Source organism: Littorina saxatilis, linkage group LG7 (assembly GCF_037325665.1).
Source record: "Littorina saxatilis isolate snail1 linkage group LG7, US_GU_Lsax_2.0, whole genome shotgun sequence".
Lineage (NCBI taxonomy): Eukaryota > Metazoa > Mollusca > Gastropoda > Littorinimorpha > Littorinidae > Littorina > Littorina saxatilis.
In genome coordinates, this window is record NC_090251.1 from 30,913,930 (window position 1) to 30,941,354 (window position 27,425).

The 27,425-nt window shown below is 43.6% G+C and overlaps 2 protein-coding genes and 1 long non-coding RNA gene across 3 annotated transcripts in view; 1 reads left to right on the forward strand and 2 right to left on the reverse strand.

Annotated features, from left to right (window-relative positions):
* Positions 1 to 1,383: 1,383 nt before the first annotated feature.
* Positions 1,384 to 17,658, reverse strand: LOC138971165 (uncharacterized). The gene is made up of 6 exons (XM_070343802.1): positions 16,873 to 17,658; positions 16,156 to 16,267; positions 13,340 to 13,465; positions 4,148 to 4,316; positions 2,833 to 2,995; positions 1,384 to 2,065 (listed from the first exon to the last, which is right to left on the reverse strand). Exons 1-6 carry the CDS (start codon positions 17,492 to 17,494, stop codon positions 1,929 to 1,931), a joined length of 1,329 nt encoding a protein of 442 aa, XP_070199903.1. The 5' UTR covers positions 17,495 to 17,658; the 3' UTR covers positions 1,384 to 1,928.
* LOC138971166 (uncharacterized) lies at positions 8,604 to 10,754 on the reverse strand. The gene is made up of 2 exons (XR_011457182.1): positions 10,687 to 10,754; positions 8,604 to 10,252 (listed from the first exon to the last, which is right to left on the reverse strand). It is a non-coding gene; the product is annotated as an uncharacterized lncRNA (long non-coding RNA).
* A 64-nt stretch (positions 17,659 to 17,722) lies between the features above and the next one.
* LOC138971164 (serine/arginine repetitive matrix protein 2-like) overlaps positions 17,723 to 27,425 on the forward strand; it is a 10,940-nt gene continuing 1,237 nt past the window's right edge. Inside the window, exons 1-6 of the mRNA XM_070343801.1 lie at positions 17,723 to 17,922; positions 19,307 to 19,585; positions 19,945 to 20,035; positions 20,642 to 20,675; positions 21,289 to 21,339; positions 21,753 to 27,425. The exon at positions 21,753 to 27,425 is cut by the window's right edge and continues 1,237 nt beyond it. Coding sequence (XP_070199902.1) covers positions 19,417 to 19,585; positions 19,945 to 20,035; positions 20,642 to 20,675; positions 21,289 to 21,339; positions 21,753 to 27,425 — 6,018 coding nt within the window. The 5' untranslated portion in view covers positions 17,723 to 17,922; positions 19,307 to 19,416. The remainder of the gene's footprint in view (positions 17,923 to 19,306; positions 19,586 to 19,944; positions 20,036 to 20,641; positions 20,676 to 21,288; positions 21,340 to 21,752) is intronic.

The window sequence follows — 27,425 nt, forward strand, 5'->3', positions numbered from 1 at the left end:
AGCGTATGTGCGCAAGTTGTCAGGGGAGGGGGAAACAGGCAAACAAACAGTCAGGTTACAGTCATAGACAGGTCTGTAATCGCTGTTAATAGTTTTGTTGTGGCTTCTCTATTTGATAAGAAAACAAGGCTGACTGATGTATAAGGATGTCCTTATTCTGAAACCATAATGCTATTTGCAAGATGCATAACGGATCACTACACTTTAGATTTTGTATGTAAAATAGCATTCCAGAGCCTCTGTGTTCATTATGAGAAACGGGTTCAAATTCAAGGGTTGTGCAATATGAAGGGAATACTCCCAGCTGTACGACCATTTCATTTACTCGTGTGTTTCTCAAGTGGCCATAACTGTTTGTTTTTACATTTCATGTTTACACATTGTGCATATTTTTCTTATCTCGCATATATGTGTTTTAAAAAGTATTACAGTGGTACCTGCAATGTGTGGCCCCTTCAATGAGAGGACACCGCTCTTAAAAGGACACCTTCTGCCATCCCTTTGGCTATTATCTCTACTAAAATATAATATCTGTCATGATTGGCCACCTGCAATGTAGGGACACCGGCACGGTTGGCCTAGTGGTAAGGCGTCCGCCCCGTGATCGGGAGGTCGTGGGTTCGAACCCCGGCCGGGTCTTACCTAAGACTTTAAAATTGGCAATCTAGTGGCTGCTCCGCCTGGCGTCTGGCATTATGGGGTTAGTGCTAGGACTGGTTGGTCCGGTGTCAGAATAATGTGACTGGGCGAGACATGAAGCCTGTGCTGCGACTTCTGTCTTGTGTGTGGCGCACGTTATATGTCAAAGCAGCACCGCCCTGATATGGCCCTTCGTGGTCGGCTGGCCGTTAAGCAAACAAACAAACAAACAATGTAGGGAACTTTTAGCTGGTCCCAAGGCTGTCCTTTCATCACAGGTACCACTGTATTTCTCTTCATGGGTCATCATTTTTGTCTGTGTGTACATTCAATTATTTTGATAATAACATAATGATGGAAATATATATGTAATTTATATAAATGGCTATTTTGATTTTTGTGTGGTTGGGTGCTCCCGAGCTTGAAAGAGGTAGCGGTCCAAACGATTGCTTGATGCTTGAAAAAAAATGTCTTGAATGATGTTGTGGGAAAATTCAGACTATTGCATGATGAGAAAAATTAAAGAGTGTAATGTGTTGGTATATAAGACAGTGTTGACGTTTTTCCCCCTTCTAGTCATGTCTTACATGCATGAACATGTCAGAATGCACACACACACACACACACACACACACACCTGTGTGCTGTCAGAAAGTACTATTATTTAACACACCATTGACCAACAAACAAACAGACAGGCAGGCAAACATCACCAGGTTGCAATGAAATGCAGGTCACACTGTGTTACAGCAACAGTTTATTACCCAAATACCATATTTGACATGACATTTGTAAGATTTGAAGAGCTTCTTCATACAAAAGAATATTTCATTCTTGAGAAATGCAAGTTCTTGGCCAGTCCTAACAACCGGACTCATGTTGAACGATAATTAACAGTTGTTTTCAGATTACAGCCGCCACCTTATGACCACATAGGGAAGCTGTTGATAACAAATTCAGGACTTATGAACAAACAGCATCCACAATATCAACACACACGATTGTGTATCAATTCCATACCCCTTTATAATACACACATACGTCACCCTGGCCTCCAGCACACTTAGTTTTTCAGAGTCAATCAGCCCTGAGCTTGGAAGCCAAGGTCCATAGATCACCTCGGTGCATCCACTATTCAGATGTCTGATAAAGGGCACACACAATTACTGCAATTCTATTTTTTTTAATTCAGTCATCACTTCATAAAGAGTGTTTCAAATCGCATTCTCAGATCACCTGTAAAGCAGAACAGGTAGCAAATGTCCAAGGCACACACGAGACTGCAGGTGTCAGAAGGGAGAGAATCCAGGTCTGACCTTGCTGAGAAGTTTCAGCAGCACAGCAGTTATCACCCCTGGCTGTGTGTCTTCCAAGTGCTGGCCTCCCTTGTCAAACACAAAGCAGGAGGGGAACTGTTCCTCTGTTCCTGGAAAGATAACTGCAGATGATAAAGACCCATCGTCGCCTCCAATAATTCTTTATTTCACTTGAATTAACAATAAAATTAAAACGTATCAGTCAAATATCCATATTTCACTGTAAAATAAATCATGAAAAACACTGAATTAAGATTTAAAGGCATATGTACGCGCTCCCGTGTTTACAAAGTGTAGTTTGCCCATAATCGATGTCAAACGCACCATAAGACCATGTAATGACGATATGTCGCCATGCGCGGACCATATACATGCATTACAGCTTGTTTTAGAGTCTCAAAAACTTTGGATGTAAACAAAGACGTGGAGTTATTTCCCTTGCGTCAACGCTACCTCTGTTGGCAAATCTATAAATAGGACGATCCAGATCAAAATGAAAATTAACATATCTCAACATTGAAGGGGTCCTAGACCACAATATTTTGCAGGGAACTTAATTTAGCATGTCTCCAGCTGTTGGTAAAGCAATTAGCGTGTATAGTCATCGAGTACATATGGCTTTAACAATTGAAAAAATTAGAAATAAAAAATCTGCCGGGCCTAAATGGTACTTTACAAGAAAAGATGGCCTCCAGCAAACCCATAGCCTAAAAAGGAGAAAAGTAGCAGTGCTCTGATGTAATGTTTGCTACCTCTACCAATCATAAGCACAAAATTAGGATTTTACCCTACGTTCAGCCTTATCCCCAAAGACCTCCCAAACAAACATTGATAAAGCTAACAAGTAAATGGGAAAAAGAAGAGAGGTAATTTTCACCTTTTTCAAGCTGTCCAGTAAAGCGATGAGTCCTGTCTTCACCAATTCCCATGAGGTCAGCCAACTCATAAGACGCGTCTGATTCAACGAACTGGTCATCCTCGGAGAAGAACATCACACGGGGCACGTTCTGGGCATCCAGAGCTACTGTAAGGCCACCAATCTATACAGAGGGAACGAGACAAAACCATTTTGGGGGGGACAAAAGGTGAGGATAGGAAATACATGTACTGTAATACAGAAAACATCCCGATGGCCAAATTCACAGGACCTCGCCCACCTATTTACTTAAGGCCAAAACAAAAAATAGTCTGTTTACGGTATCCCGACCGACCCTATTTTTTTGCGCGACCCTAGACTTTTTTTTGGCATTTGGGGAAGAAAAAAAAAGGTTGTTTTTTTGCAGAATAACTTAAAAATATGTTTTTTGGGAAAAAAAAACCAAAAACCCACCTACCGACCCTATTTTTTTTGCCTATGTTACCGTAAACAGACTATTTTTTTTTGTTTTGCCTAAGGTATGAGAATAAAGGGGGCTGGGGTATGGAGAGTGAGGGCAAAGGGGAAAGCTGATTTATCCCCATGAGAGAGACAGGGCATGTGATAACTAAACTGTATCTTTACATATGTGTATATCATGTAAATGAGGTGAAGGGGTCAAACTATAACCCTGACGCATGCACTACCTGGCGGTACACTCACAAGGTGAGGCGGAATGGTATGGTGTTGTTTTTTGTTTCTTTCTTTTTGTTTTGTTTTGTTCTTGAGACAAACAGCTTCCCTCTTTTCTTTGGAACGGACCGCATAATATGCTCAAATTTAACTGATTCAATGTTCAAAGAAAACGGTCATAATTTTAACAAAGGCAAACACATTATTTTGGAGTACAGTACTTTTAGTTTGTGTGTCAATGCGGTTGAGTGATTGCCAAGTCAAGTGAAATGGTTTGAAGTTTGAAAGTGAGTCTATTCAAAGCGACGCAGCTGTCAGTTAGTTTGAGGTACAAGGCACTCAAGTACAGAATGTAGGATAAACAGAATACTACATGGCTTGCAATGTGATACCAGATTTACACTCAGTTTGTCAAATATTGAAAAGCTGGCTTTCGCTCGCATTTCAATATCTAAAAAAAACACACCATGTAAACACGGTATTACACAGAAAGCCAGGATGTATTCTCTATTTACTGCTCCCAAAAGGACACTGGTAGTGTTAAAAGTTACACAAAATGAATGTTTAAGAAAGAAAAGAAAAGAAAAAAAACCCAGGAAAAGGGAAACACTGCTGTTGTCAGAAAGAAAGAGACGACACATACCTCACCAAAATTGGCATGATACAGGGTATAGACCAGTGTGATGCGCTCCTGAGTACTGGCATTGTGAGTATTTGACAGCAGGCGGGACATTGCTTTGGCCATTGTTCGATAGTACGGCCGCTCCCACATGTCATGCAGCAGGGGTATCAGGTTTTTCTGTCTCATGGCCCTGGGTACCAACACAAAACATACTATGTATAAAATCAAGTTGACTTCCATACCAAACAATGATCAAATACAGTGGAATCCCCCTTTGAAGACCCCCCAATTTAAGACTTCTTCTCTTTTAAGACCCTGTTTTTTTCAGACTTTTTGTTCATAACCTCTGTAAATTTACCCCCATTTTAAGACTCCCTCCTTTTTAAGACATAATTTTGTCAGATTTGTTTAGGTTTTAAAAGGAGGTTCCATTGTGTCCAAACACCTTGCATCTCCCTCTCATTGTCCCCCTCTCCAAAAAAGCTGATGAAAAACAGAAAACAGTAACATGGATGTCAACGTCATTTGGTGTCAACAGTCCGCAAAAGGCTAAAATTTCTTTCAACTCGCCAAAAACGTTGCCATAATTTTGGTAGAGCTGCTTAACTTGTTTTCAAAAGTCATGGAAAGGCGATGCTCAAAACTTCTAAAGTGTTTTGGCAAAGTTGCTGAAGATAATCAGTTCTGGCAACATCCCTGAGTAACAGAGAGTGATGTGTACTAGCTGTGTCACTGCGCGCGCACGTGTGTCTGTGTGTGCGCATGTGTGTGTGTATGCACACACGCGACCATGGGCATAACATGCATAAATGCAGGCGTTTAACTGCCTACTGTTGTATGGCTCTACCCAATGGGCAGCACATGCATACAAAAGGGCGGTTCTGGTGAGGTTATGCCCCTTCTTTCTTTCGGCTGGTAACAGGCAGAACATCGCGGCAAGATCACACGAGAAAGGAAAACAAGTCGCGTAAGGCGAAATTACAACATTTAGTCAAGCTGTCGAACTAACAGAATGAAACTGAACTCACTGCATTTTTACAGCAAGAGCGTATACTCGTAGCATCGTCAGTCCACCGCTCGATGCAAAGGCAGTGAAATTGACAAGAAGAGCGGGGTAGTAGTTGCGCTGAGAAGGATAGCAGTAGCACGCTTTTCTTTATCTCTATTCTTTTTAACTTTCTGAGCGTGTTTTTAATCCAAACATATCATATCTATATATTTTTGGAATCAGGAACCGACAAGGAATAAGATGAAAGTGTTTTTAAAGGAAAAGTCCAAGGTTTTTAAATATCCCCCAAAACTTGAAAATCGAATGCCAAATGTTACAAACATCTCTGGAAAAATATTTTAACAAGAAGAGCAAACGCTCGATCGAGTCACTTTCGCAGTTCTGAATATTATATGAGGCATCAGATGGACAGGAAGAAATTGCTATTCACAACACAATGAGTCACGTTCACATAAAATTTGAGCCCGGTCACTTTTATAGTTTCCGAGAAAAGCCCAACGTTAAGTTGTGTGTTGCCGAACAGAAAAGGCTAGTTATCTCCCTTGTTTTTCTGATAACGTTCGTAAAAGGCTACAGATGTAAATACTTTGATGTAAAGAATAATCCTACAAAGTTTCAATCACATCCGATGAACTTTGTCAAAGATATAAAATGTCTAATTTTTCCTTTGACGCTGACCTGTGACCTTGAAAAAGGTCAAAGGTCAACGAAACCATCGTTAAAGTGTAGAGGTCATTGGAGGTCACGACTAAACAAAATATGAGCCCGATCGCTTTGATAGTTTTCGAGAAAAGTCCAACGTTAAGGTGGTGTCTACGGACGGCCGGCCGGACGGCCGGCCGGACAGACTAACACTGACCGATTACATAGAGTCACTTTTTCTCAAGTGACTCAAAAATTGAAAAAAAATTGTTGTTGTTGTAGTTGAAGATTTAGTGTTGCGGGGCTAACCAAGACAAGTCGCCTGGGGTCAAGTAGTGGTCACGTGGTTTTCGGTGCACTGTGACGTCGGTGCACTGTGACGTCACAAGTTATTGTGTTGATTCTACCACTAGTACCAGCTTGATTTTCACACAGAAAAGTCACCACTGTATGCCCGAAAAGAATGCCTCGGTGGAGAGCAGCCGCAAACTGCAACAACTCGTCAATGTCCCCAGGCATTTCATAGCACACTTTCCCTCATAAAACTCTGAGTCTCTTGTGGAAATGGAAGAGATGTGTGCAGCACAAGCGTGCAGATTTCAAAGTGTCGGGCACTTTCTGGACACAGATTTCGCCATTTTTCTGCAGCACAAAAGTTGGCGTTTCATCCCTGAAACAAATGTTTTGACCCCTGGCAGTGTCTTCCCTTCATAAAAGTCCGGAGGGGCAGTATTACGACGAGCCATCGAAACTCCGACGCGACATACGAACAGCGGATTATCTCACAAGAAGGAATGCGTTGAAGGTCAGAGTACATGCTTTTATTTTCATGCATACGTAAACATTGTTTTGCTGCGCAGCGAATACGAATTGGTGCAGAACAGTGTGTCTGGGTCCAGCTGATATTCGCTGGAGTACAGATGCGCCACAGGCTAGATCTACAGAGTTACAGAACGGTCTGAGTTGAGCTAAGAGTAAGAGTAAAAAGTAGTCAGGGTTGTGGACACGTAAGACAATGCGTGTGTCACGTTATCTATTCTATTCAGTCGCAAACTATCCCCTGATATCAATTCATGAAATTGGCAGCGTTTGCTGGAATCATGGTTTAATGCTATTTTTACCAGATCTAAACTTTTGGTGGATGTGCAACCGGTAAGGTAAACAGAGACCTGCATGCTAGAGACAAGAAGATTACGAATTGTGCAGGGAATTAATCTTTCTGTATTGACTGAGAGACGCATAACCAGTCTAATTGCTACAACATGGATACACATCCAGACGACTTCCAGAGGGTGTCTAAATGTTCAGTGTACTGTATAGATCAGAAGCATACTTTCGAATTGATTTATACTCACACTCATTTTCTCTCTTCTTTTACTTCCAGATCTTTCATCATCACTCACGGCCACTGGTCAGAGCAGGTCACTAGACACTGACATCGTGACCATTCCAGATTTCCCGGTTCTCCGTGATCACAACGCAACTGTTGACCAGTCCTGTTCCTACCGTCCAGAATCACCACAGGAGAAAACCAACGTGCCATTCATCGTAAGATTTTTGTTTTGTTTTGAAAATTAGTGCCTTATTCTAGCTTTGCAAAAAAACGAGAAAGTGTCTTTGACAGATACCATCCAAATAATACATTATGAAAACAAGTACAAGTTCATTTCTACTCATGTTAATCGTTTATGCTTTCTGTGCTGAGCGACATATGGATTGAATTTCTTTCGTAACTCACCTCCCGTCAACCTGCAAAACTATATCTGTCGAAGTAGTTTCAAATAAAGTTAGTATGCTTCCGAATAAAAAATATGAACAAGAAGGGCAAAGCCCATACGACTCACATGCTTTACACATTTTCCTACCAAAATACATGTGACCTTGACCCAAGGTCAAGGTCATCCAAGGTCATGCAACACAAAGCTGTTAATTCAAGACATAGGAAGTACAATGGTGCTTATTGGCTCTTTCTACCATGAGATATGGTCACTTTTAGTGGTTCACTACCTTATTTTGATCACATTTCATAAGGGTCAAAGTGACCTTGACCTTGATCATATGTGACCAAATGTGTCTCATGATGAAAGCATAACATGTGCCCCACATAATTTTTAAGTTTGAAACAGTTATCTTCCATAGTTCAGGGTCAAGGTCACTTCAAAATATGTATACAATCCAACTTTGAAGAGCTCCTGTGACCTTGACCTTGAAGCAAGGTAAACCAAACTGGTATCAAAAGATGGGGCTTACTTTGCCCTATATATCATATATAGGTGAGGTATTGAATCTCAAAAACTTCAGAGAAAATGGGAAAAATGTGAAAAATAGCTGTTTTTTAGGCAACATTTATGGCCCCTGCGACCTTGACCTTGAAGCAAGGTCAAGATGCTATGTATGTTTTTTGGGGCCTTGTCATCATACACCATCTTGCCAAATTTGGTACTGATAGACTGAATAGTGTCCAAGAAATATCCAACGTTAAAGTTTTCCGGACGGACGTCCGGACGGACGGACGGACGGACGGACGACTCGGGTGAGTACATAGACTCACTTTTGCTTCGCATGTGAGTCAAAAAGGGTATTTTCTGAAATTTTTAATTATAGACCAAAACAAAACATTCACGAGTATGTTGTTGACCTGATGGTCTTTATGGTAGACAGCAAGAGTTGCATGTTCAAGAAGTTTAAGCAGTACATTTGAAAGAGCAAGGTAATTTAAGGTGGTATAATTTTAATGGTAGGTTCCACTGTAAGGCGACATGGAGGGTATCTTTGACGGACTCATTCAACATTCATACCCATGCACATCACCTCAAACACATAAGCTTTGTTCTTGAGTCAAATTTATTGGCTTCATAAATATTGTGAATTTGTGTCCGTTTGCAGATTGGCTTATCTATGAATTTTTTCGAAAATATCTTGCGATCTACGTACGCATAATGTAACACGTGAAGAAGAACATAAAAAGTTCGTCAAAAGGAATCTAATTTGCATTTCAACCCATTTGCCTTCCTTATTGTTAATTTTTTCTTCATAAAGACTACTTGAAATAAACAAAATGTTTAACCATTTCAAGGCCTCTGAACACGTTTAAAAAAAATGCAGGTCTTTGCTCACTATATCAGATCTGCCAAGGCTCAGTTTACACAGGAAAAATCATCTGTCGACTTGAACACATACCAATAATCAACAGCCTCACTGCTTCTTGGAGCTGGATTTTGTGTGTGGAATGAATTACACATGTGGCGTTTTAGAATATAATTCATAGAAGATGTACATTCGTGCAGAAAGGCTTTAATTTAATAATTAGGTCTTCGTGATGTTCTCTTAAAATAACTAACATGTGTTCCCTTTACCGGGCCTCTGAACCAGTTTTGTGAATATGCAGGTTAAACTCGTGCTTTTTCTGTGTTATCAGTGTATTTCTCATCCAGGCATGGATGCGTCCTCTTAAATGGACAGCCCTTCCCGTGTAAACGATTGAGTTCAAAATCTCAAATCTTACCAGGCTTTTACATGGGATATGGCCATCCTTCCGTTTTGAAAAATACCAGAACTGAACACTCTGTATGGGTACTCTCTTTGGGAATGTAGAATTTTATGAATTAATTTCTTTAACGCCACACGTGTAAACCATTCCCTAAAAAAATCCCGGCAGCTCCAAAAACCAATCAGGATGTTTATTCCTGGTATATGTTCAAGTCAAGAGATTTTTTTTTCTATGTAAAAGTCTTCGCAGATCTGTGTAGTGAGCAATCCTGTTTTAAAAAAGGACGTGCCTTTAAGCCTGTATAGACGGTTTGATTGTTGAGATACCTGGTGGCAATGACCGCACGGGTGGCAAGAGGAAGTAATGCACAGATGACAACAAACCGACCTGCATTTAAAAAAAAAGTTAGGAGGCCTTGATAGGGGGAAACATTTTGTTAATTTCCAGAATCTTTATGAAGAAATAATGAACGAGAAGAAAGTCTGGCCTTGAAGTAAATGCAAATTAAACTATGTATACTTTTGACAAACTTTTTCTGTTCTTATTCACATGTTAAAATGTGTGCAGAGATCGTTAGTTACTTCCAAACAACCATGTTTCAGGCAACAGGCAAACGGACAATACTGGACACAGGCTATGCTGACCGGCTCATGGACTGACTACCTGATGCAGGAGTGGACCAACAGTGGAAAAAGTCTGGAACAAAATGTTGCAGAATGTGAACCATGTACCGGACCACGTGACAACCCAGTATCATCTTCAAACCATGCAGGAATCTGTTCAACACAGTCACACGATTTGTAAAAGTATATTTCAGCCTTCTGTAGCTCAGGGAGTTTGAACCCCACTCTTCATCCGTTTGGGAAAGTATTTCTGATTTTCTTGACTGCACAGGTTGGTAATGGTACTCTGATGCTTCTGCCGAGAAACCCCACTCGCTAGCGCACCAGCTGCCTGTTATGGGTAAGCGACGTGCCTGTATTTCCTGCAAAGCAAGACAGAATAAAACAGCAGCTTAGTTTGAGCTTTTAAGACATTCGTACCAGAGAAAACGTGTACGTGTTTGTTTGGAGAGGGTGGATAGAATCATAAGACACGCTGTGTCTATGTGACGTAGAGCCGGTTTTCAAATTCATGCTGAAGCACTGTGTGATCGCTATTTTTTTGTGTGCATATATCTTACCTTGATTTCAGATAGACTGGGAAAAGAAATGAGGATGTTTACATGAATAAACTATGCTGATATGTATGTGTTTAGAAATAAAGAATAGTTTTAATGATATATGATGGTGGTTTTTTTTTTAACCCAATGTGATATTTTCGTATTTGAAAACAAATTGTACACTCTGTTGTCAATTTTACTTTCAGATAAATAAATCTATCATAATGGAAATCATCTGTTTGTGTTGTGTTACTTACCCATTTTGCTCAATGTTGAGTCGTCCATATTCCTGTGTGTACGCATAGTATGCAGTTTGAAGGTAGTACGAATACGAATACGAATACTTTATTATCTCATACAGAGAAATTTCAGTGTGGTGCACATTAAAAGACAAAACAAATAATAAGACAACAGATAAAAATACCATACGAAGCATACTACACTCGCGCACCATATGTACATGTGTAGATGTCCGAGCAAGCATAGGAGCATGTGCTGTTAGGCTGTCTATCTCCTCATCCCGGTTTTCCAGATATTTGAATTTCGTTCCCTCTTGGAGTTTCTGCACTGACACCTGATAAGCAAAATACACGTATCACTCTGTGATCATGGCAACATGTATCATCTGTATGCCCCGTTCAAAAATTACCTTGAGATTCTAAGGTATACACAGAAATTGCACTGGATCACAAAAACAACACGAACAGTAGTACATGTAATGTATATATTCAGTTTAAAAATTTATGCAATGAGAGTCAGTAACCCGATTTAACCCCAGGTAGATTCAGGGTCCCACTGACTGAATCTCATATGGTTGCTTTTCGGCACACACCACACATTTTTAATGGGACTGTGAGGTTTTGTTAATACAGTAAAATAATATAGTAGCAACGTACTGTCTGTTCGTGACGTTTGAGAATACCGATCTATGCACTAACGCATTGTCTTTTTGTAGTGTGGCTGTCCGACATTGCGTACTCCTAAAAATCAATGATCAAAAAGTTTGAACTGCTGTAATCGTGTTTCAGCATATGTCTGACAGTGCTTATTTGCTTCCAAAACGGCTTGCGATATCACTAGCCATCAGCGTTTCGCCACTGCTCAGAAAATCTTTTAATTTCAGATCTAGTTTGAGATCGGAAATCACGTGTGCTCGTTTAAAAAACTAAATTCATTTATTACTTCCCTTTGACCGTTTCGCAAGAAAAATGTCAGGATCACTATTAGTATTAGCACATGAAAGCAGCCCACCGCCATTTCAAAAAAGTTTCACTGTTTAGTGGTGTCGATGTCATGTAGTGTCTTACTGTCGCAAATAAAAATACCAGGATAATTGCAGTTTTGTCCGCAAGAAACAGACTTTGCGCAATGTTAACTTGCTGTCTACATGTTTCGTTGTGTGACTGAAAAATTACTCAGAATTCCAAGAGAAAATAAGGATAGTCGCGTGTGAACATCACTGTGGAAACATTTATTCTAAACTGGGCAGTTCAAGGACGAAATCCTTGATTAAAGATAGGAAAATAAACAACACCAGATGCCTGAAATAATAGCATAAATCAATGATCTTTACATGCTTACAGATCTGTGGAAGCACATCAACTGATCTGTGAAAAACACACCTGACTTAGATCTAGCATGCAAGAGGTAGCGACTACGGACTAGTAGTGTGTCAACATCACAACAAAGAGAATCACATACCATTTCGTATTGCCGCTTATGCTGGCTCTGTTTCAAGCAGTTCCTTGTGGCCTCGCCAGCATTTTGACGACGAAGAGGCTCAAACGGGCACGCTAAAACCTCAGGCTGGCTGAAAACCGGTCCGTATTCCACTTGTCGTCCTCACTGCTTGAGCCGGCCATGTTTGTTGTTCAAGGCTCGTGACGTAGCACACGTATGTGCACAAGGTCATGAGCCAAGACTGCGCGCGCGATGGAACGATTCAGAACAACCAAAAACGAGTCAAAGTATACTTTTTGGATTTCTGTGTTCATTTTTACACACGCATTTGTGGTTGATGAATTAAGAGGGTCAACATATCAAAAGTGACCCTAAACCTTGGACTTTTCCTTTAACTCGATTTCGGAAATTTTATTTTAATAATAATTTTTATATTTTTAATTTTCAGAGCTTGTTTTTAATCCAAATATAACATATTTATATGTTTTTGGAATCAGAAAATGATGAAGAATAAGATGAACGTAAATTTGGATCGTTTTATAATTTTTTATTTTTTTTTTACAATTTTCAGATTTTTAATGACCAAAGTCATTAATTAATTTTTAAGCCACCAAGCTGAAATGCAATACCGAAGTCCGGCCTTCGTCGAAGATTGCTTGGCCAAAATTTCAATCAATTTGATTGAAAAATGAGGGTGTGACAGTGCCGCCTCAACTTTTACAAAAAGCCGGATATGACGTCATCAAAGGTATTTATCGAAAAAAAGAAAAAAACGTCCGGGGATATTATTCCCAGGAACTCTAATGTCAAATTTCATAAAGATCGGTCCAGTAGTTTGGTCTGAATCGCTCTACACACACACACGCACAGACAGACAGACACACACACACACATACACCACGACCCTCGTCTCGATTCCCCCTCTACGTTAAAACATTTAGTCAAAACTTGACTAAATGTAAAAACATGCATTGGTCCCAAATAGCATGTCGCTTTGGTAACAGTTCGTGTTGTAAGTCGTGCATTTTATACAGTAAAAAGACAATGGTAACAGGCAGAACCTCACGGCAAGATCACAGGAGTTGTCTTGCGTTATCACCCCAGAAGCGCTCATTGCACATGTAGCCATGTATCACCCATGTTAAACACTGTAATAGACACGTACTATATGATATAGCAATGTAAAAATAAAAATTATACAGAAACATTGGGAGCAGACCTGTGACTTACCTGAAGGAGCGATGGGGCCAAGGTGACAAAAATGCGACTGACCGGAACATGTTTGTTGTGTCAATTCCTGCGGTCAGTCGCATGGCTGGGTAGCAACCACATCCTTGTCCAATCAGCAAGTCCACTCTGAGAGAAAAAAAAATGAACACTTTAGGCATTTGTCGAAGGTTTTACTGTTCACACCACATGCAGTAGCATGAATGAATCTGTTCTCCTTTGTGAGGATTGACACAGATACATTTAACTCTAGTCTAAGGCCAAAAAAAAAAAATTGTCTGTTTCTGGTAACATGGCTAAAAAAAATAGGGTCGGTAGGTAGGGATTTTTTTATTTTTATTTTTTTTATTTTTTTTTACCCCAAATGTAGACCAATAAAACTAACTTTAAAAATCGCGCAAAGAGACTGGATTCACTATACATAGAGACAAGACACTCAACACATTTGAGACAATGACAAAAGGTGACGTTTTCATGTCAGTATGTCCCAAATGACATCACCAGTACATTTTTCATTTTATCTAATCTGTTTTCGTTCTATTTTTTCTAATATTTCTAATAACATGCGTTAACAATTGATTGCCAACTGGAATGGAAGAGCACAAAAAGTGTAACTTGATATGTAGTTTCTCTAGAGGGAAAAACATCTTCCACTTTCATGTCAGTGTGTCCCATGCAACATACATTTGCCAAACAGCTATGTGTAAGTAGATTATTTGTTAGTGGTATAGAACATATTGATCAACAATTAAAGCCAGTTTTCACATTCATTTTCTACCTATTTCTTATTTGTTTATTCTGTTGGCAATGGTGAAATGTCAGCAATCGTGTGTCATTCGGGACAGTAGACATGACACCTGACCTTTTGTCACTGTCTCATTTACAAATCGTCAGCGGACTTTCGTTTTCACACGTTTTTGTTGTTCATTTTCTCACCCTGTCCTTTACCACCAAAAAAAACCAAAAACATTTTTGAGTTTGGAAAAAAAAAGTTTAGGGTCGGCGCCGAAATTTAGGGTCGGTCGGGTGACCAGAAACAGACAATTTTTTTTTTTTGGCCTAAAGGTGTAATATCTGTGGTTTCTTTTTTTGAAATTTATATGTGTGACAAATGCCTAGAGGGATGATTTGTGATATACATGAAGTTTAGTTTCTTTTATATATTTAGCTTCCTTTGTACGTATACTGTTCAAAAAAAGAAACGCATAGTTGCTACTTGCCAAATTTGTTTTATTTTTCGAAAAAATTAACAGAAAATCCAATATTTAGATTATTTGTTTGAAATTTTTTATGGACACAGTTGAATGCACACACAGTTCATTTGCATCTTCAAATCAATCAGTCAATCAATACGATTGGGTGCCGAGGCTGTCAAGTCAGTAGGGGGTGTGACTGCCTTGAGCAGCAACAACTGCCCGGCACCTTCTGGGCATGGACTGGATCAGATGCCGGATATCTTGCTGTGGGATGGTGTCCCACTCCTCCTGAAGTGCCTGCAATAGATCGCGGTGATTTGCCGGCGCTTCTTCTCGCCTGCGCACACGTCTGTCCAATTCATCCCAGAGGTGTTCTATCGGGTTCATGTCTGGCGACATGGATGGCCAGGGAAGCACCTGGACATGGTGGTCGGTGAGGAACTGGGTGGTGAGTCGTGCTGTGTGCGGGCGAGCGTTGTCCTGCTGGAATATGGCATCCTGGTCAGCCAGAAGAGGAAGGGCGTGTGGGCGCAGAATTTCCTCCACGTATCGCTGGGCAGTTATGCGCCCTTGGACGTGCACCAGGGTGCTCCTTCCAGCGGTATTGATCGCCCCCCACACCATGACGCCTCCACCACCATGAACGGGTGCCTCATCCACACAGTTGGGCGCGTAACGTTCGTTTACTCTCCGGTAGACCCTCCTCCGACCATCATGTCGCTGGAGCAGGAAGTAGGACTCGTCGCTGAACCACACGTGTCTCCAGTGATTCCGGACGGTCCAGCGAAGGTGCTGGTTGCCCCACTGCACTCGGTTCTGGCGATGGCGGCGGGTGAGGACAGCTCCTCTGTGAGGTCTGCGAGCTCTCAAACCAGCTTCATGCAGGCGGTTCCGCACGGTCTGGTCCGATAATCGGTGTGGCCCGGGGAGAGCCTGGACAGAAGATGAGGCCGACAGGAAACGATTCCGGAGGTGGCGGAGCCGTATGAAGCGGTCGTGAGCAGCAGTTGTCGCCCTTGGTCTTCCCGCTCGTGGCAAGTCAGCAACGGAGCCAGTGGCTTGAAACCTGACCCACAGTCTACTGATGGTGCTCTGGGACACGTGGAAGTGCCTGGCGATTGCACTTTGACTTTGGCCTGCTTGTAAACGACCCAATGCAATTTGGCGGTCTTCTCTGCTCAATCGGGCTATCTTTCGTCGCTGAATTGTCGTCTGATTTCTTTGTGGCGAACAATCCGCTTTTATGGGTTTAGGAAGACATGGTGAGAGCTCAATATTCCCCGAGTTTCACTAGATTACACTGAAGCATGACGAGTAGTCATGCCAAATGAGCAATTTTGACATTGTAGCCACTGATAACGCATGCGTCACGTGCAGAGCTCACTTGTGGCAATGGACGAAAGGTCGACGACCAGATAAACATTTTCTGCAGTTTGGTGGATATCCTTGTAGCCATATAACTAAATTAACCAAATATTACAAGCTATGCGTTTCTTTTTTTGAACAGTATATATATAGATATATATATATGGATGGCAGTCACAACAATAAACTTTTATTTGGTCTGTTCGAGTTTATTCCTGTGAGGTTCCATTGTACATCAGCTGACTTCCACTCACTTACTTTTCCACTCCAAGGTTGGCGAGGAAGTCCCTGACAAATTCAGCTTTCTCACTGGTGCTGTGCATGAACACATCACTGTAGCCTTTCGTCACACCTTCTGTGTAGCCATGCCCTGAAACAAAGGCAACACACAGTGAAATAACTGTTATTGATTAAGTTATTGAATAAATGTATACCTTATTTGTATCTTTAACAAAATATGACATTTGACACAGATTCAGACAGTCATTGTTCTACAAAACCGTGCTAGCCGTCGAGCTGAACAATGACTGTTGAGATTTATGTCAAATGTCCTATTTTGGTCAAAAATACAAATAAATATATATATATGCATGTATCGATCCATTTTTAGTTAGAATTCCTTTTATTTTGTACAGCTGATTCACACACAAACAATACATGTACTATTTTGTAGGCTTGGCCAGCCACCCTATAGATATATTATGAGTTTTAGTTGGCCTCTCATGGCTCAATGAAGGGAAATCCAATGTTCAATCGATACATAATGAAGTATAGATCTGTACTCCACTTGTACAGGTCTTAATTCTTACCAATTGCACTTAAAAGTGTATGTATAACTGTATAATTTGAAAAACAAAAACAAATTCTCTGGTACTCAATTTGCAAACTTTGAACATATACATCGTCTAAAAAAAAACTTGTCAGAAATTAAGTTAATAAAGTAAAATTTATGATAGCAGCTTTCATATATATTACCTGGAAATGATGGGGCCAAGACACGGCAGCCAGCCTTGACAAAGGACTCCAGGATTGGCTGCAGGTCGTAGAAGGAACCAGGGGTTGAGTGCAAACTGACCACCAGCGGAACTGAAGGGTTTATCTTTTCTCCAGGTGCTGAGTCTAGGTATGCCACATCGAATATAACACCTCCTGGAATATCTTCCCACCTGTTGGTGCTCGTTTGAACATAGATAAAACGCTGGTGAAGATGACTTGTCTGTCGGTGTGGAAGAGCCTGTGCTTCAGTCGCAGCTGTTGAGGTAATCGATGCACTTTTCCTTCCTGATCTGGAAGAATGTCGACATTCTGACTGCCTGACTAACCTTGCTGCTGATGTTGAGATGTAATTCATTTGATTTGGTGGTTTCAATTTAGTGGAGAATTTTGTACAGTGTCTTGTTGTTTGACTACCACGTGCATGATTGTGAAGACACCAGTGACATCTTTGGAAAGTAGCGTTTGAAGGCAAACACAGAGACCGCAGTTTCGTGTCACTCGAAAACTTTTGAACAGTTTGTGGTCGCGAAACAAGCGCACCGGTTATCTGCGAAAGGCGACCGATCTTGAGGGCGGACCGGGAGAGAACGAAACTTGACATTATCTTGAATGGTTGTGGCCGATCAACGACAACGAGGACACTTTATCATGCAGAACAATGAATGTGATTATGCTACTAATTCAGTGACACACACTGGACTCAGCATTTCCTCTAAAATCAAGTGAACACAGTCTTTCGTACTCTATCGTCGCGTGAATGACAGACGGAGGTCGCCATATTGCTTTTGATTCCTACATTGGAGTTACCTCCCTTGCACCACAACGGTGGTCGTCTGAAAGCAGACGACATGCCTGCGAGGTTCATCTTACTGGACACAGTTTTGAAAATAACTTTTGGACCATCATAATGTTCCTATTATTACCAACATGACTGGAAACGTGACATAGCGGGCTACACGTTGTTCGCTTTCATCTCGCCGAATTTTGCAAAGAGAGGCGAATAAGATTGAGAGTGGAAGCAACAGGATTGTAAGTTTGGAAAAAAACCTGAACTTCAGTTGTGCAGGACTAGTTTAGGGTGAACAGTAATTGTGTTCACGCTGTTTTCTAGCCTGGACAGACAGACAAAGTTACGATCGCATAGGCTACACTTACGTGAGCCAAAAAAACAAGAATTGTAGGTTAATTAATGGAACTTTTATTGTTAACAAAAGAAAACATTACTGGGATGTGTTAACAATAAACGTTCCATTAACCTACAATATTTGTTTTTATGATTCTTGCCACGTGTGGTTTTGTTCACGTGCACAGGTGGTCACAACTCGTGTCATCTCACGTGGCGAGTGGTATGGCCATGGACAAAGTGGATAATTACCAGACAAATACCTCCCCCGTGTACCTTGACAAATCAAGTTAAGACTGAGTAATGAGTCCGAGGGGCATTATTGTTTTGTCAATTAGCGTGTCCTTTCTTGACAGAAATGTGTACGTTCTTTGGGGATTTTGCCGCGACACTTGAGAAATACCACATATGACAAGGGAAGAAGTGTCAGACACCCAAGAAAGTTGACAACGTAGTGTGTGTGTGAGTGTGTGTGTGTGTGTGTGTGTGTGTGAGAGAGAGAGAGAGAGAGAGAGAGAGAGAGAGAGAGAGAGAGAGAGAGAGAGAGAGAGAGAGAGAGAGAGAGAGAGACGCACACACATGTACGCACGTATGCATACACACCTACACACACACACACCGTCACACACACACACACACGCACACACACACAGTGAGTTTATGCCTGGAAGGTTGTGTTTTTGCAACCTGGCAGAATAAACAAAAAAACTCATAAACGTATTGTAGGTAGATCACACCTCAATGCTGCAACACAACCATGCCGGAGCCATACATCCAAGTCTTCTTCTGACCGCCGACACTTTTTTTCTACAACTGCACGATGACCTTTAGAATGTTCAAACCAAGAGAAATGGAGACCATGACCTCCTGACACCAAATGAGATTCCGACCATGCCCTCAAGAAGCATTTGAACTCATCGCGGACAATCTTTGTTTGACACTGCATACGTCCGCTGATCGGTTGGCGTGCTTCGTTGAGTATCCGGTGTGCGACAGACACCGAGCAATCCAGGCGGCATGCGCTTTCACACTCACGCACTGTGAAACACACACGCACACGACATACACTGACACACACACACACACACGTCGGCACACGCACGCACGCACGCACGCATGCACACAGTCACAAACACACACACTGACACATACTGACACACACACACACATACACACACACACTCACATACACACCCACACAGACACACACAAACACACACCCCATTCCGATCTGACATCATTGTATCCGTAACTGACTGGCTTTTCTACTGTTGTTTTAAAAACTTAAAGGTGTCCCCAACTGACTTCAGAGCAGGCTGCGCAAGAGCACGATAGAAGCCGCCAGCCTACGATGAAGAACAAGAAAAGGGGACCAGTTTTGTCTTAAAAAAGCTTCTGATATGGGATACCCGGCGGATCAAAATGGCATACCTGACAATCAGGAACGTCCATTGGAAGATATGGCGTCCGGTCACAGCGACACTGTGGACTCTGGTGAACATTTAAAGTTTGAACCATCATGGGAAGGTGACTCTGGTGAACATTTCAAGTTTGAACCATCATGGGAAGGTGAGTGTAACTTTCGAAGTTCTGTTTGTGTGTGTGTGTGTGTGTGTGAGTGTTAGTGCGTGTGTGGTTCGTGCGTACGTGCGTGTATGCGTGCGTGTGTCTGTCAGTGTGCCAGTGTGTGTGTGTGTGTGAGAGAGAGAGAGAGAGAGAGGGGGGGGGGTGGAGCGAGCAAACATATTCTGTCAGCGCGTGCTTGTGCCACGGTGCGTGCAAGTGTGAGAACGCGTGCGTGCGTACGTGAGCGCGCGTGTCACGTGTGTATGTGTGTGTATAGTCAGTTGGGACGATTTACACTAAACTAGCATAACAGAAATTGCGCTGGATACTGAGTGCCGCAAACTGTTTAAAACTTTTTTCAGATGTTCTGCTGAATTATTCTTCGACGGCTCTGATCACTCTTGGAGTGATGTGTGGACTTCTGGTGTTTGTCCTCATCGTCACCTGCAGTGTGTGAGTAGACAACTCTTGCGTTCGTAAGGCATCTGTCGGTTTACTTGTATGTCTGTCTGTCCGTATTTTTGTTCAGCCATCCGTCCGTTCTTTTGTGCTTAATCAGACAAGTATAATTAGATAAGATCATATACCTATGGCTTAACATCATGTAATTTTCCTCTCTCTCTCTCGCGCTCTCTCTCTCTCTCTCTCTCTCTCTCTCTCTCTCTCTCTCTCTCTCTCTCTCTCTGTTTCTGTATATATCTCCCTTTTTCTATTTCTATCTCTGTTCGTCTGTCTGAATCTTTGCGCGTCTGTCCATCTATCTGTTCCATGTGTTGGGCTGTTATTCTCTGGCATTGCTGTCTGTCTTTATCTGTGTTAGTGTGTGTGTGTGTGTGTGTGTGTGTGTGTGTGTGCGTGCGTGCGGGTGCGCGTGTGTATGCGTGCGTGTGTGTGCGCGCGCGCGGGCACTCGTGTGTGTGTGCGTGTGTTTTGCCGCTGTGAGAATAATACCATCTCATCGGGAAACAAAACACTGGTTAACTTCCTTACAGTTGTCTTTGTGATGTTATATCCAGTCAGTCAGCACGATCCTGATTGTTGACATTCTGTTTCTTGCAGCTTTTGTCACTACCGGAGACTGAAGAGACGCGAGGTATGTACACTGTGTCATGAGCAGGACGCAAGCTGCAAGACTGACGTATTCGCTATTTTCTAGACGTGCTGATATTTAGCTGTTATTACCGAGCTCTCAAGGAACACGCACGCGCTCACGCACGCACGCAAGCACAAACGGAAGCACACAGCCGATTTGGAATACAGTAGTGTTATCCGTGTACATGTTAAAGAATATCCGATTGACGTGTTTCGGGGACGCAGGTAACGGTCGGAATTTGTACATTAGTAGCCCAGGCTAGATAGAAGAAATGATGTTCTCAAACAAAGTACAGTATATGTATTTTATCATTAGTACTGATTTGAAGTTTATGAGAAGATTGAAGATGTGTTTTTGGTGTTACGGATAGGTAGATTATTGTACTGGAGAATGTTACACCAGGCCATAGCAGCTAAAGTTGTTTAGATGTGATGCAGAGTATACTAGTGCGTCAAAACATGGATTCTCTCTGCATTGTATTACATGAAATCTGCCCGTTAATTGGCGTTCATGTTTGACATTTCGTGTGTTATATTGATATATTTTTTAAACTTCAGGCTTAACAGTTAACTGCTTTAATGATTTAATCACATGTCATGAATGTCATTTTCAGGAGGACAAGCTGATTGTGGCAGTGGCCAGAAAAGAAGCAAGTGAAACGCAGGTAAACAACTGAACTGTATGTCTGGCTTTTATACCAACAGACGTTGAAAGATGTTCCGAAGAACTGCTAGTCTGCATTTTCAATCGAAATCCATTCCATTCTTGGAACATCACCTGATCATTATCAGATGCATGCGTGAATACAATATTGTATTGACTCACAGAGTAAAATAAGATGATAATAGGACCCAGAAGAATGAAAATCAGTAACTCAGCATTCAAAATACCAACTTGTAAATAAAACGGTCAATGGAACCAAGAAGAAAGAAAGCCAGTCAGTGTATCAACCAACACACAAGCATACACCCGGTATATACACCTTAGATCATGATGGGACCCAGTAGAAGAAAGTTAATCAATGTATCGACGATACAATCATCCTGCTAATCCAACGGCTGTACCGCCCTGTTTCAGAAATGGCAGACGGAGAAGCAGGGGCAGCACTACGCGCGACGAGCCCTGGAGCCGGAGGAGCACACTGACACGACACTAACGACGACAGACGACGAGTCCCTGTATCAGAACGTGTACGAGGTATACGAGGGAAAGCAGTACGCGCTCTACGGAACACGCTCCGACAGTCAGATGGACTCCACAGGCTCTCCGTCGCTAGACCCTTCCTCGCCCCTTCCGCCAGAGTTTCAGACCCCTGCTAGGATGTCCTTCTCTCAGCCCGTGCCGACCTCCCGCCTTTCTCTCCACCCGCAGCCCGGATACTACCTTGAAAACCCGGGTGTTGCTCCGACCCAAGGTGGTCAAGGCACTGGGCAGTTTGCTGTGCAGCCTGGTCAGTTTGGTGGAGAGCCTATGCCATACGGTGGGACCCCTGTTCATTACGGAGAACAGTATTTTGAGCAACCCTTCTTACCTCATTTTGATCGTCATACGTCTATTGCTATTCATCCGCCACGTTCTGTTCAACACCCAACGCAGACTGAGTTTGAGCAGCCCTACACGTTTCTTTCAGACCGCCATGGATGTACTGTTGTTCACACGTCTAGTTCTTGCGAGTCCTCTATCTACAGGAGGACAGTCAGTGGGCAAACCACACAACCTGGGGACTTGGCGACAGAATTGCAGTCTGGACCACGATCGCCCGTGAAGGTGGTTTACTCCACTTACCAGTCTACCGGTCCTTATGAGCAAAGACGATCATCATCAGGGCAAGATCGTCGCTTTTCTCAGAACCCGCCACCTCCCCCACCACCACCACCGCCACCCCCACCGCCACCACCACTCTCTCAGACTCGGAGGTCATCTTTGAGGAAGGGTAGTAATGAAAGACCAGCTGGATCGAATGCTGGGATACTGCAACCTTCAGCTCATGCTCCTCTGACAGCAAGGGACAACGGAAATCAGCACTACATTTCGACTGCTTATATAAATTTAGCTCCGCCACGAGCCTCTGCAGGTGGAAGCGCCACTCCAGGTCCCACGACAAATACCAGCTCCAACATTGAACGAGATTCACTGACAGGACTAGGATCTCAAAACTCTACTTGTAGCGACCAGTTAGTGGGGTCCAGGAGGACTTCAAATGGGACTGTAAGATCATACCAAGGGGCAAAACATTGCAAGGTTGTAAGAATGCAGAGCCCAGGTGAAGATATGCTATATGAGGAGACCCGTCAAACTAGGCAATCAAGAATGCGTGTTGAAACCACAGAGTCAGAGACGCCGGAAAGTAAGGTGCATCAGCTGAGGCGCAAGTTCAGTGACCAGGCAAAGCTCGACCATCAACTACCGGTTCCAGAATACCCCTACCACCATAGCCTCTGTCTCTCTCCGCAGCATAGACGCAGAAACACGAGGCAGCATTCGAGAAGCATGGGTGATATTGTTTCTTCGGAAGGAGAGCCCCGCGAAAGACCTCAGACGAGGAGAGAATCGTGGCAGCACAGAGAATCTGACCAGCGTAGGCACCACGTTTACCCTGTGCAAAGTAACGTTTCCTGTCCATCATCCCCACGCTTTCAGCACGCCACAACAGCTGGCATCCCTTTAACTCCACCAGGAAGCCCCTACTTTTACAGAGATGAAGAAAGAGCGTCCCACGTTCACGACAAATATGGGAAACGCCCCGTCTTGTACAGTAGACTACCCTTCCCGAAGTACCCTTATTATCCTCGCTCACCGTCGCCATCTCCTCCAAGACAACAACAAATGCGTGAAGTCAGCGAAGACCCTCGACGGGACTATACGTATCACCAAGACGAAAGAGTGTTAGAGTTTCGGAGTGGTCGAGCACACTCACCATGTTCACCCGGGCCATCCAGGATGCCAGAGGAACAGGACGAATCTTCACCCCAAGAGTGGGACTATAGAAACCCACCAGAAAGGAAGGTTTCTGGTTTAACGAGAACTTTCAGCCATCACGCAAGGACTGCCAGAAAGAAGTTGCCACTGCCAGAGTATCCCTATCACCCGTGCTCCCCTCCTTCATCACGAAACACAAGAAAGGAAATTCTTCACAAAATGCAGCCACCCCATTCTGACTACGATTCAAGACACTACAGGAACGTCCCAGTACCAGAGCACCCCGGAAGAATAGACTATGTCTGGACGGATACTGAATGGGATTACAGAAGTCCTCCAGAGAGGAGAGTGTCTGGACTGTCAAGAACATTTGACAACGAAAGAAGGAATTCCAGAGGACTGCCTTTCCCCAAGTATCCCCATTATCCTTGCTCTCCTTCCCCGTCCCCGCCAAGAAAGAGACAAGCAGAAGACAGAGTGGCATCGACAGAAGCTGAATGGGATTATATGCGACCGCCAGAAACAAAGGTGCCTGGACTAAGGAGGACCTTTAGCAATGTATCCAAGAACTACAAAAAGGTGCCCAGTCCGAGGTATCCGCACTACCCGTGCTCTCCCTCCCCATCCCCTCCAAGGAAGAGGCACACAGAAGGTGCTGGCGATTCATTCAATACTGAATGGAACTACCGGCTCCCACCTGATAGAAAAGTGTCTGGGCTGAGAAGAATGTACAGTGATCAATCGAGAAACGTCAGCAACCGTTATTACCCATGTTCTCCTTCTCCACCTAAAAAGAAACGCATTGACGATTATGTAGATCTGGCTGTTGAAGATGGAAATAGGGAAAGAGAGTCACACCCAGTGCGGAAGATCTCTGGTGTTCGAAAAATGTACGACAACCAGTCAAGGAATTTCAGAAAGATACCAATGCCAGAGTGGCCTCATTACCCTTGTTCGCCCTCCCCTTCCCCACCACAAAAGACACCAGTTCACGTTGATGCAAGAGCCAACGACTCGAAGTGCGATTGTGGCTGTGAAGACCCTCCCCCAGGCAAGGTTTGTGAGCTGCGTAGAGTTTACAGCGACTATGCCAGACCGCGAAGGCGATTTCCTTACTCTCGTTACCGTCACCCTCCCCCGTACGCTTGCTCAGAACAAACGCACAACATACGTGGAACTCTATCATCTCGCTCATTTCCGAGTGAGCAGCCAAAGCAACGCGTATATCGTGTACCGCACAGAACCCTCCCTCTCTGCGTTTCTCCAAACCACGTTGACGCTGACCTGCACAGGCACCACTATCCTTCCTGTCCACCCACCCAGAATTCGCAACGTTATGAAAAGGGAGATGACTACAGGTTATGGGTGCACCATTATCCGAATTGTTCACCCATCCAACGCTCGTCACGGCCTGCTGGGTGGACTGACCAGAAATATGTTTCCCACTACCCTTACTGTCCACCTGGTAATTGTTCTGGACCACGGGAGAAAGACGAGTACAGATTATCCCATCACCATTATCCCTACTGTCCACCTGTACAGAGAGACAATCAGAGAAGACCGGCGCATTTATACCCCTCCTGTCCAGACACTGCTCCCCAGGAACGTTCACATTATGTTCTGAGCAGAGGAGCCACTCCCGAAAGATGTCATGAAATCCAGCCGGACGAAGGAAGAGTTTCTAGAGCTCTCAGGACATACGGCCAGCGCAGAAAACCGTACAGCAATCTGCCCTTCCCCAAGTATCCATATTATCCGTGCTCACCTCCCTCATCTCCTGCCAAGGTGGAATATACGGGGGATTCCTATGAATCTGCGCTGTCTGAGTCAGAATGGGATTACAGGCACCCGCCAGAGAGGAAGGTGTCTTGCTTGAGAAAGTATTTCATGAACCATTCAAAAAACTGCTTGAAGCCGTCACCTTTACACCAAAAGTACGGCAGAATAAGTAGGAAAGTGTCTGAACAGTTGCGCAGAAGAGGCAGCAAGGGGTCTGGTGAGGGGAGCAGAAGAGGCAGCAAAGATAACTCACAGTCGAGGAGAGGGAGCAACGAGGGCTTCCCAGAGCGTCTTAGCAGAAGAGACAGCAACGACTCAGGAGAAGCAAATGTGAAAGAGATCTACGACAGTCAAAAAACAAGTAGAAGAAACAGTGGGGGTTCCCGTGAAGCCAACAGAAGAGGTAGTGATGGTTTAAGAGCGGCAAGCGCAAGAGACAATGACGGTTCAAGAGAAGCCAGTAGAAGAGACAGTCGTGGCCCTAAAGAGGTCAACAGAAGAGATAGTGGGGGTTCCAAAGAGGCCAACAGAAGAGATAGTGGGGGTTCCAAAGAGGCCAAAAGAAGAAACAGTGAGGGTTTCCAAGAGACCAGTAGAAGAGACAGTGGGGTTCCTAAAGAGGCCAGTAGAAGAGACAGTGGGGGTTCCAAAGAGGCCCACCGAAGAAATAGTGGGGGTTCCAAAGAGGCTGACAGAAGAGGCAGCAAGGGGTTGCCTGACAACGGGAATGAGCATTACATTTCGACTGCTTATATGAATTTAGCTCCGCCACGAGCCAGTGTAGGTGGAAGCGCCACACAAAGGGGTTTCCAAGAGAACAGTAGAAGAGACAGTGGGGGTTCTAAAGAGGCCGACAGAAGAGGCAGCAAGGGGTTGCCTGACAACGGGAATCAGCACTACATTTCGACTGCTTATATGAATTTAGCTCCGCCACGAGCCAGTGTAGGGGGAAGCGCCACACTAAGGGGCTTCCAAGAGGCCGATAGAAGAAAAAGTGGGGGTTCCAAAGAGACCAACAGAAGAAACAGTGGGGGTTCCAAAGAGGCTGACAGAAGAGGCAGCAAGGGGTTACCTGACAACGGGAATCAGCACTACATTTCGACTGCTTATATGAATTTAGCTCCGCCACGAGCCAGTGTAGGGGGAAGCGCCACAGTAAGAGGCTTCCAAGAGGCCGATAGAAGAAAAAGTGGGGGTTCCAAAGAGGCCAACAGAAGAAACAGTGGGGGTTCCAAAGAGGCTGACAGAAGAGGCAGCAAGGGGTTACCTGACAACGGGAATCAGCACTACATTTCGACTGCTTATATAAATTTAGCTCCGCCACGAGCCAGTGTAGGGGGAAGCGCCACACAAAGGGGCTTGCAAGAGACCGGTAGAAGAGACAGTTCCAAAGAAGCCAACAGAAGAAATAGTGGGGGTTCTAAAGGGGCTGACAGAAGAAACAGCAGGGGGTTGCCCGAAGCAAACAGAAGAGACAGTAAGGGTTCGTCCCACCGAAAGGACAGTAATTGTTCTGCAGATGTTGACAGAAGAGGCAGCAAAATGGTAACAGCGCCAAACATCTCATACGACAGTCTTCAAGACAAGGCCAGGACACAGAAACTTGACAAGTGGTTTAGGAAAAATGAGGACCATCAACGCAGGCATAAGATCTCCAGTCTCCAAGACCAACTGGTAAAAAAAGGGATTCCACTGTCTGGACGTCTGTATCCTGTCCCTATAGAACAGAGTCAGCTGGTACACAAATTCTCTCACGGCTTTAAGAAGAAAAACTCTCTTACGGAGAAATTGGCAGGTTTCTATCAACCATCACAGTCCCCCACTTCCCCTAGAAGACCCAAGGGGTCTGCTGACGAGGGAGCAAGTGACAGCCGGGCACCACCAGCTCACAGAAGTGCCTACAAGAGTCGTCCGTCACCCGGAAGAGAGTCGCATGGAACTGTGTCCGCGAGGCTAAATGACAGTTCCAGGCATCATTCCCAGCATAAAGATTCTGGTGGTTCCAGGAAGCGGTCTGATACAGGAGAACCAGATTGTTCGTGGAGATCAATA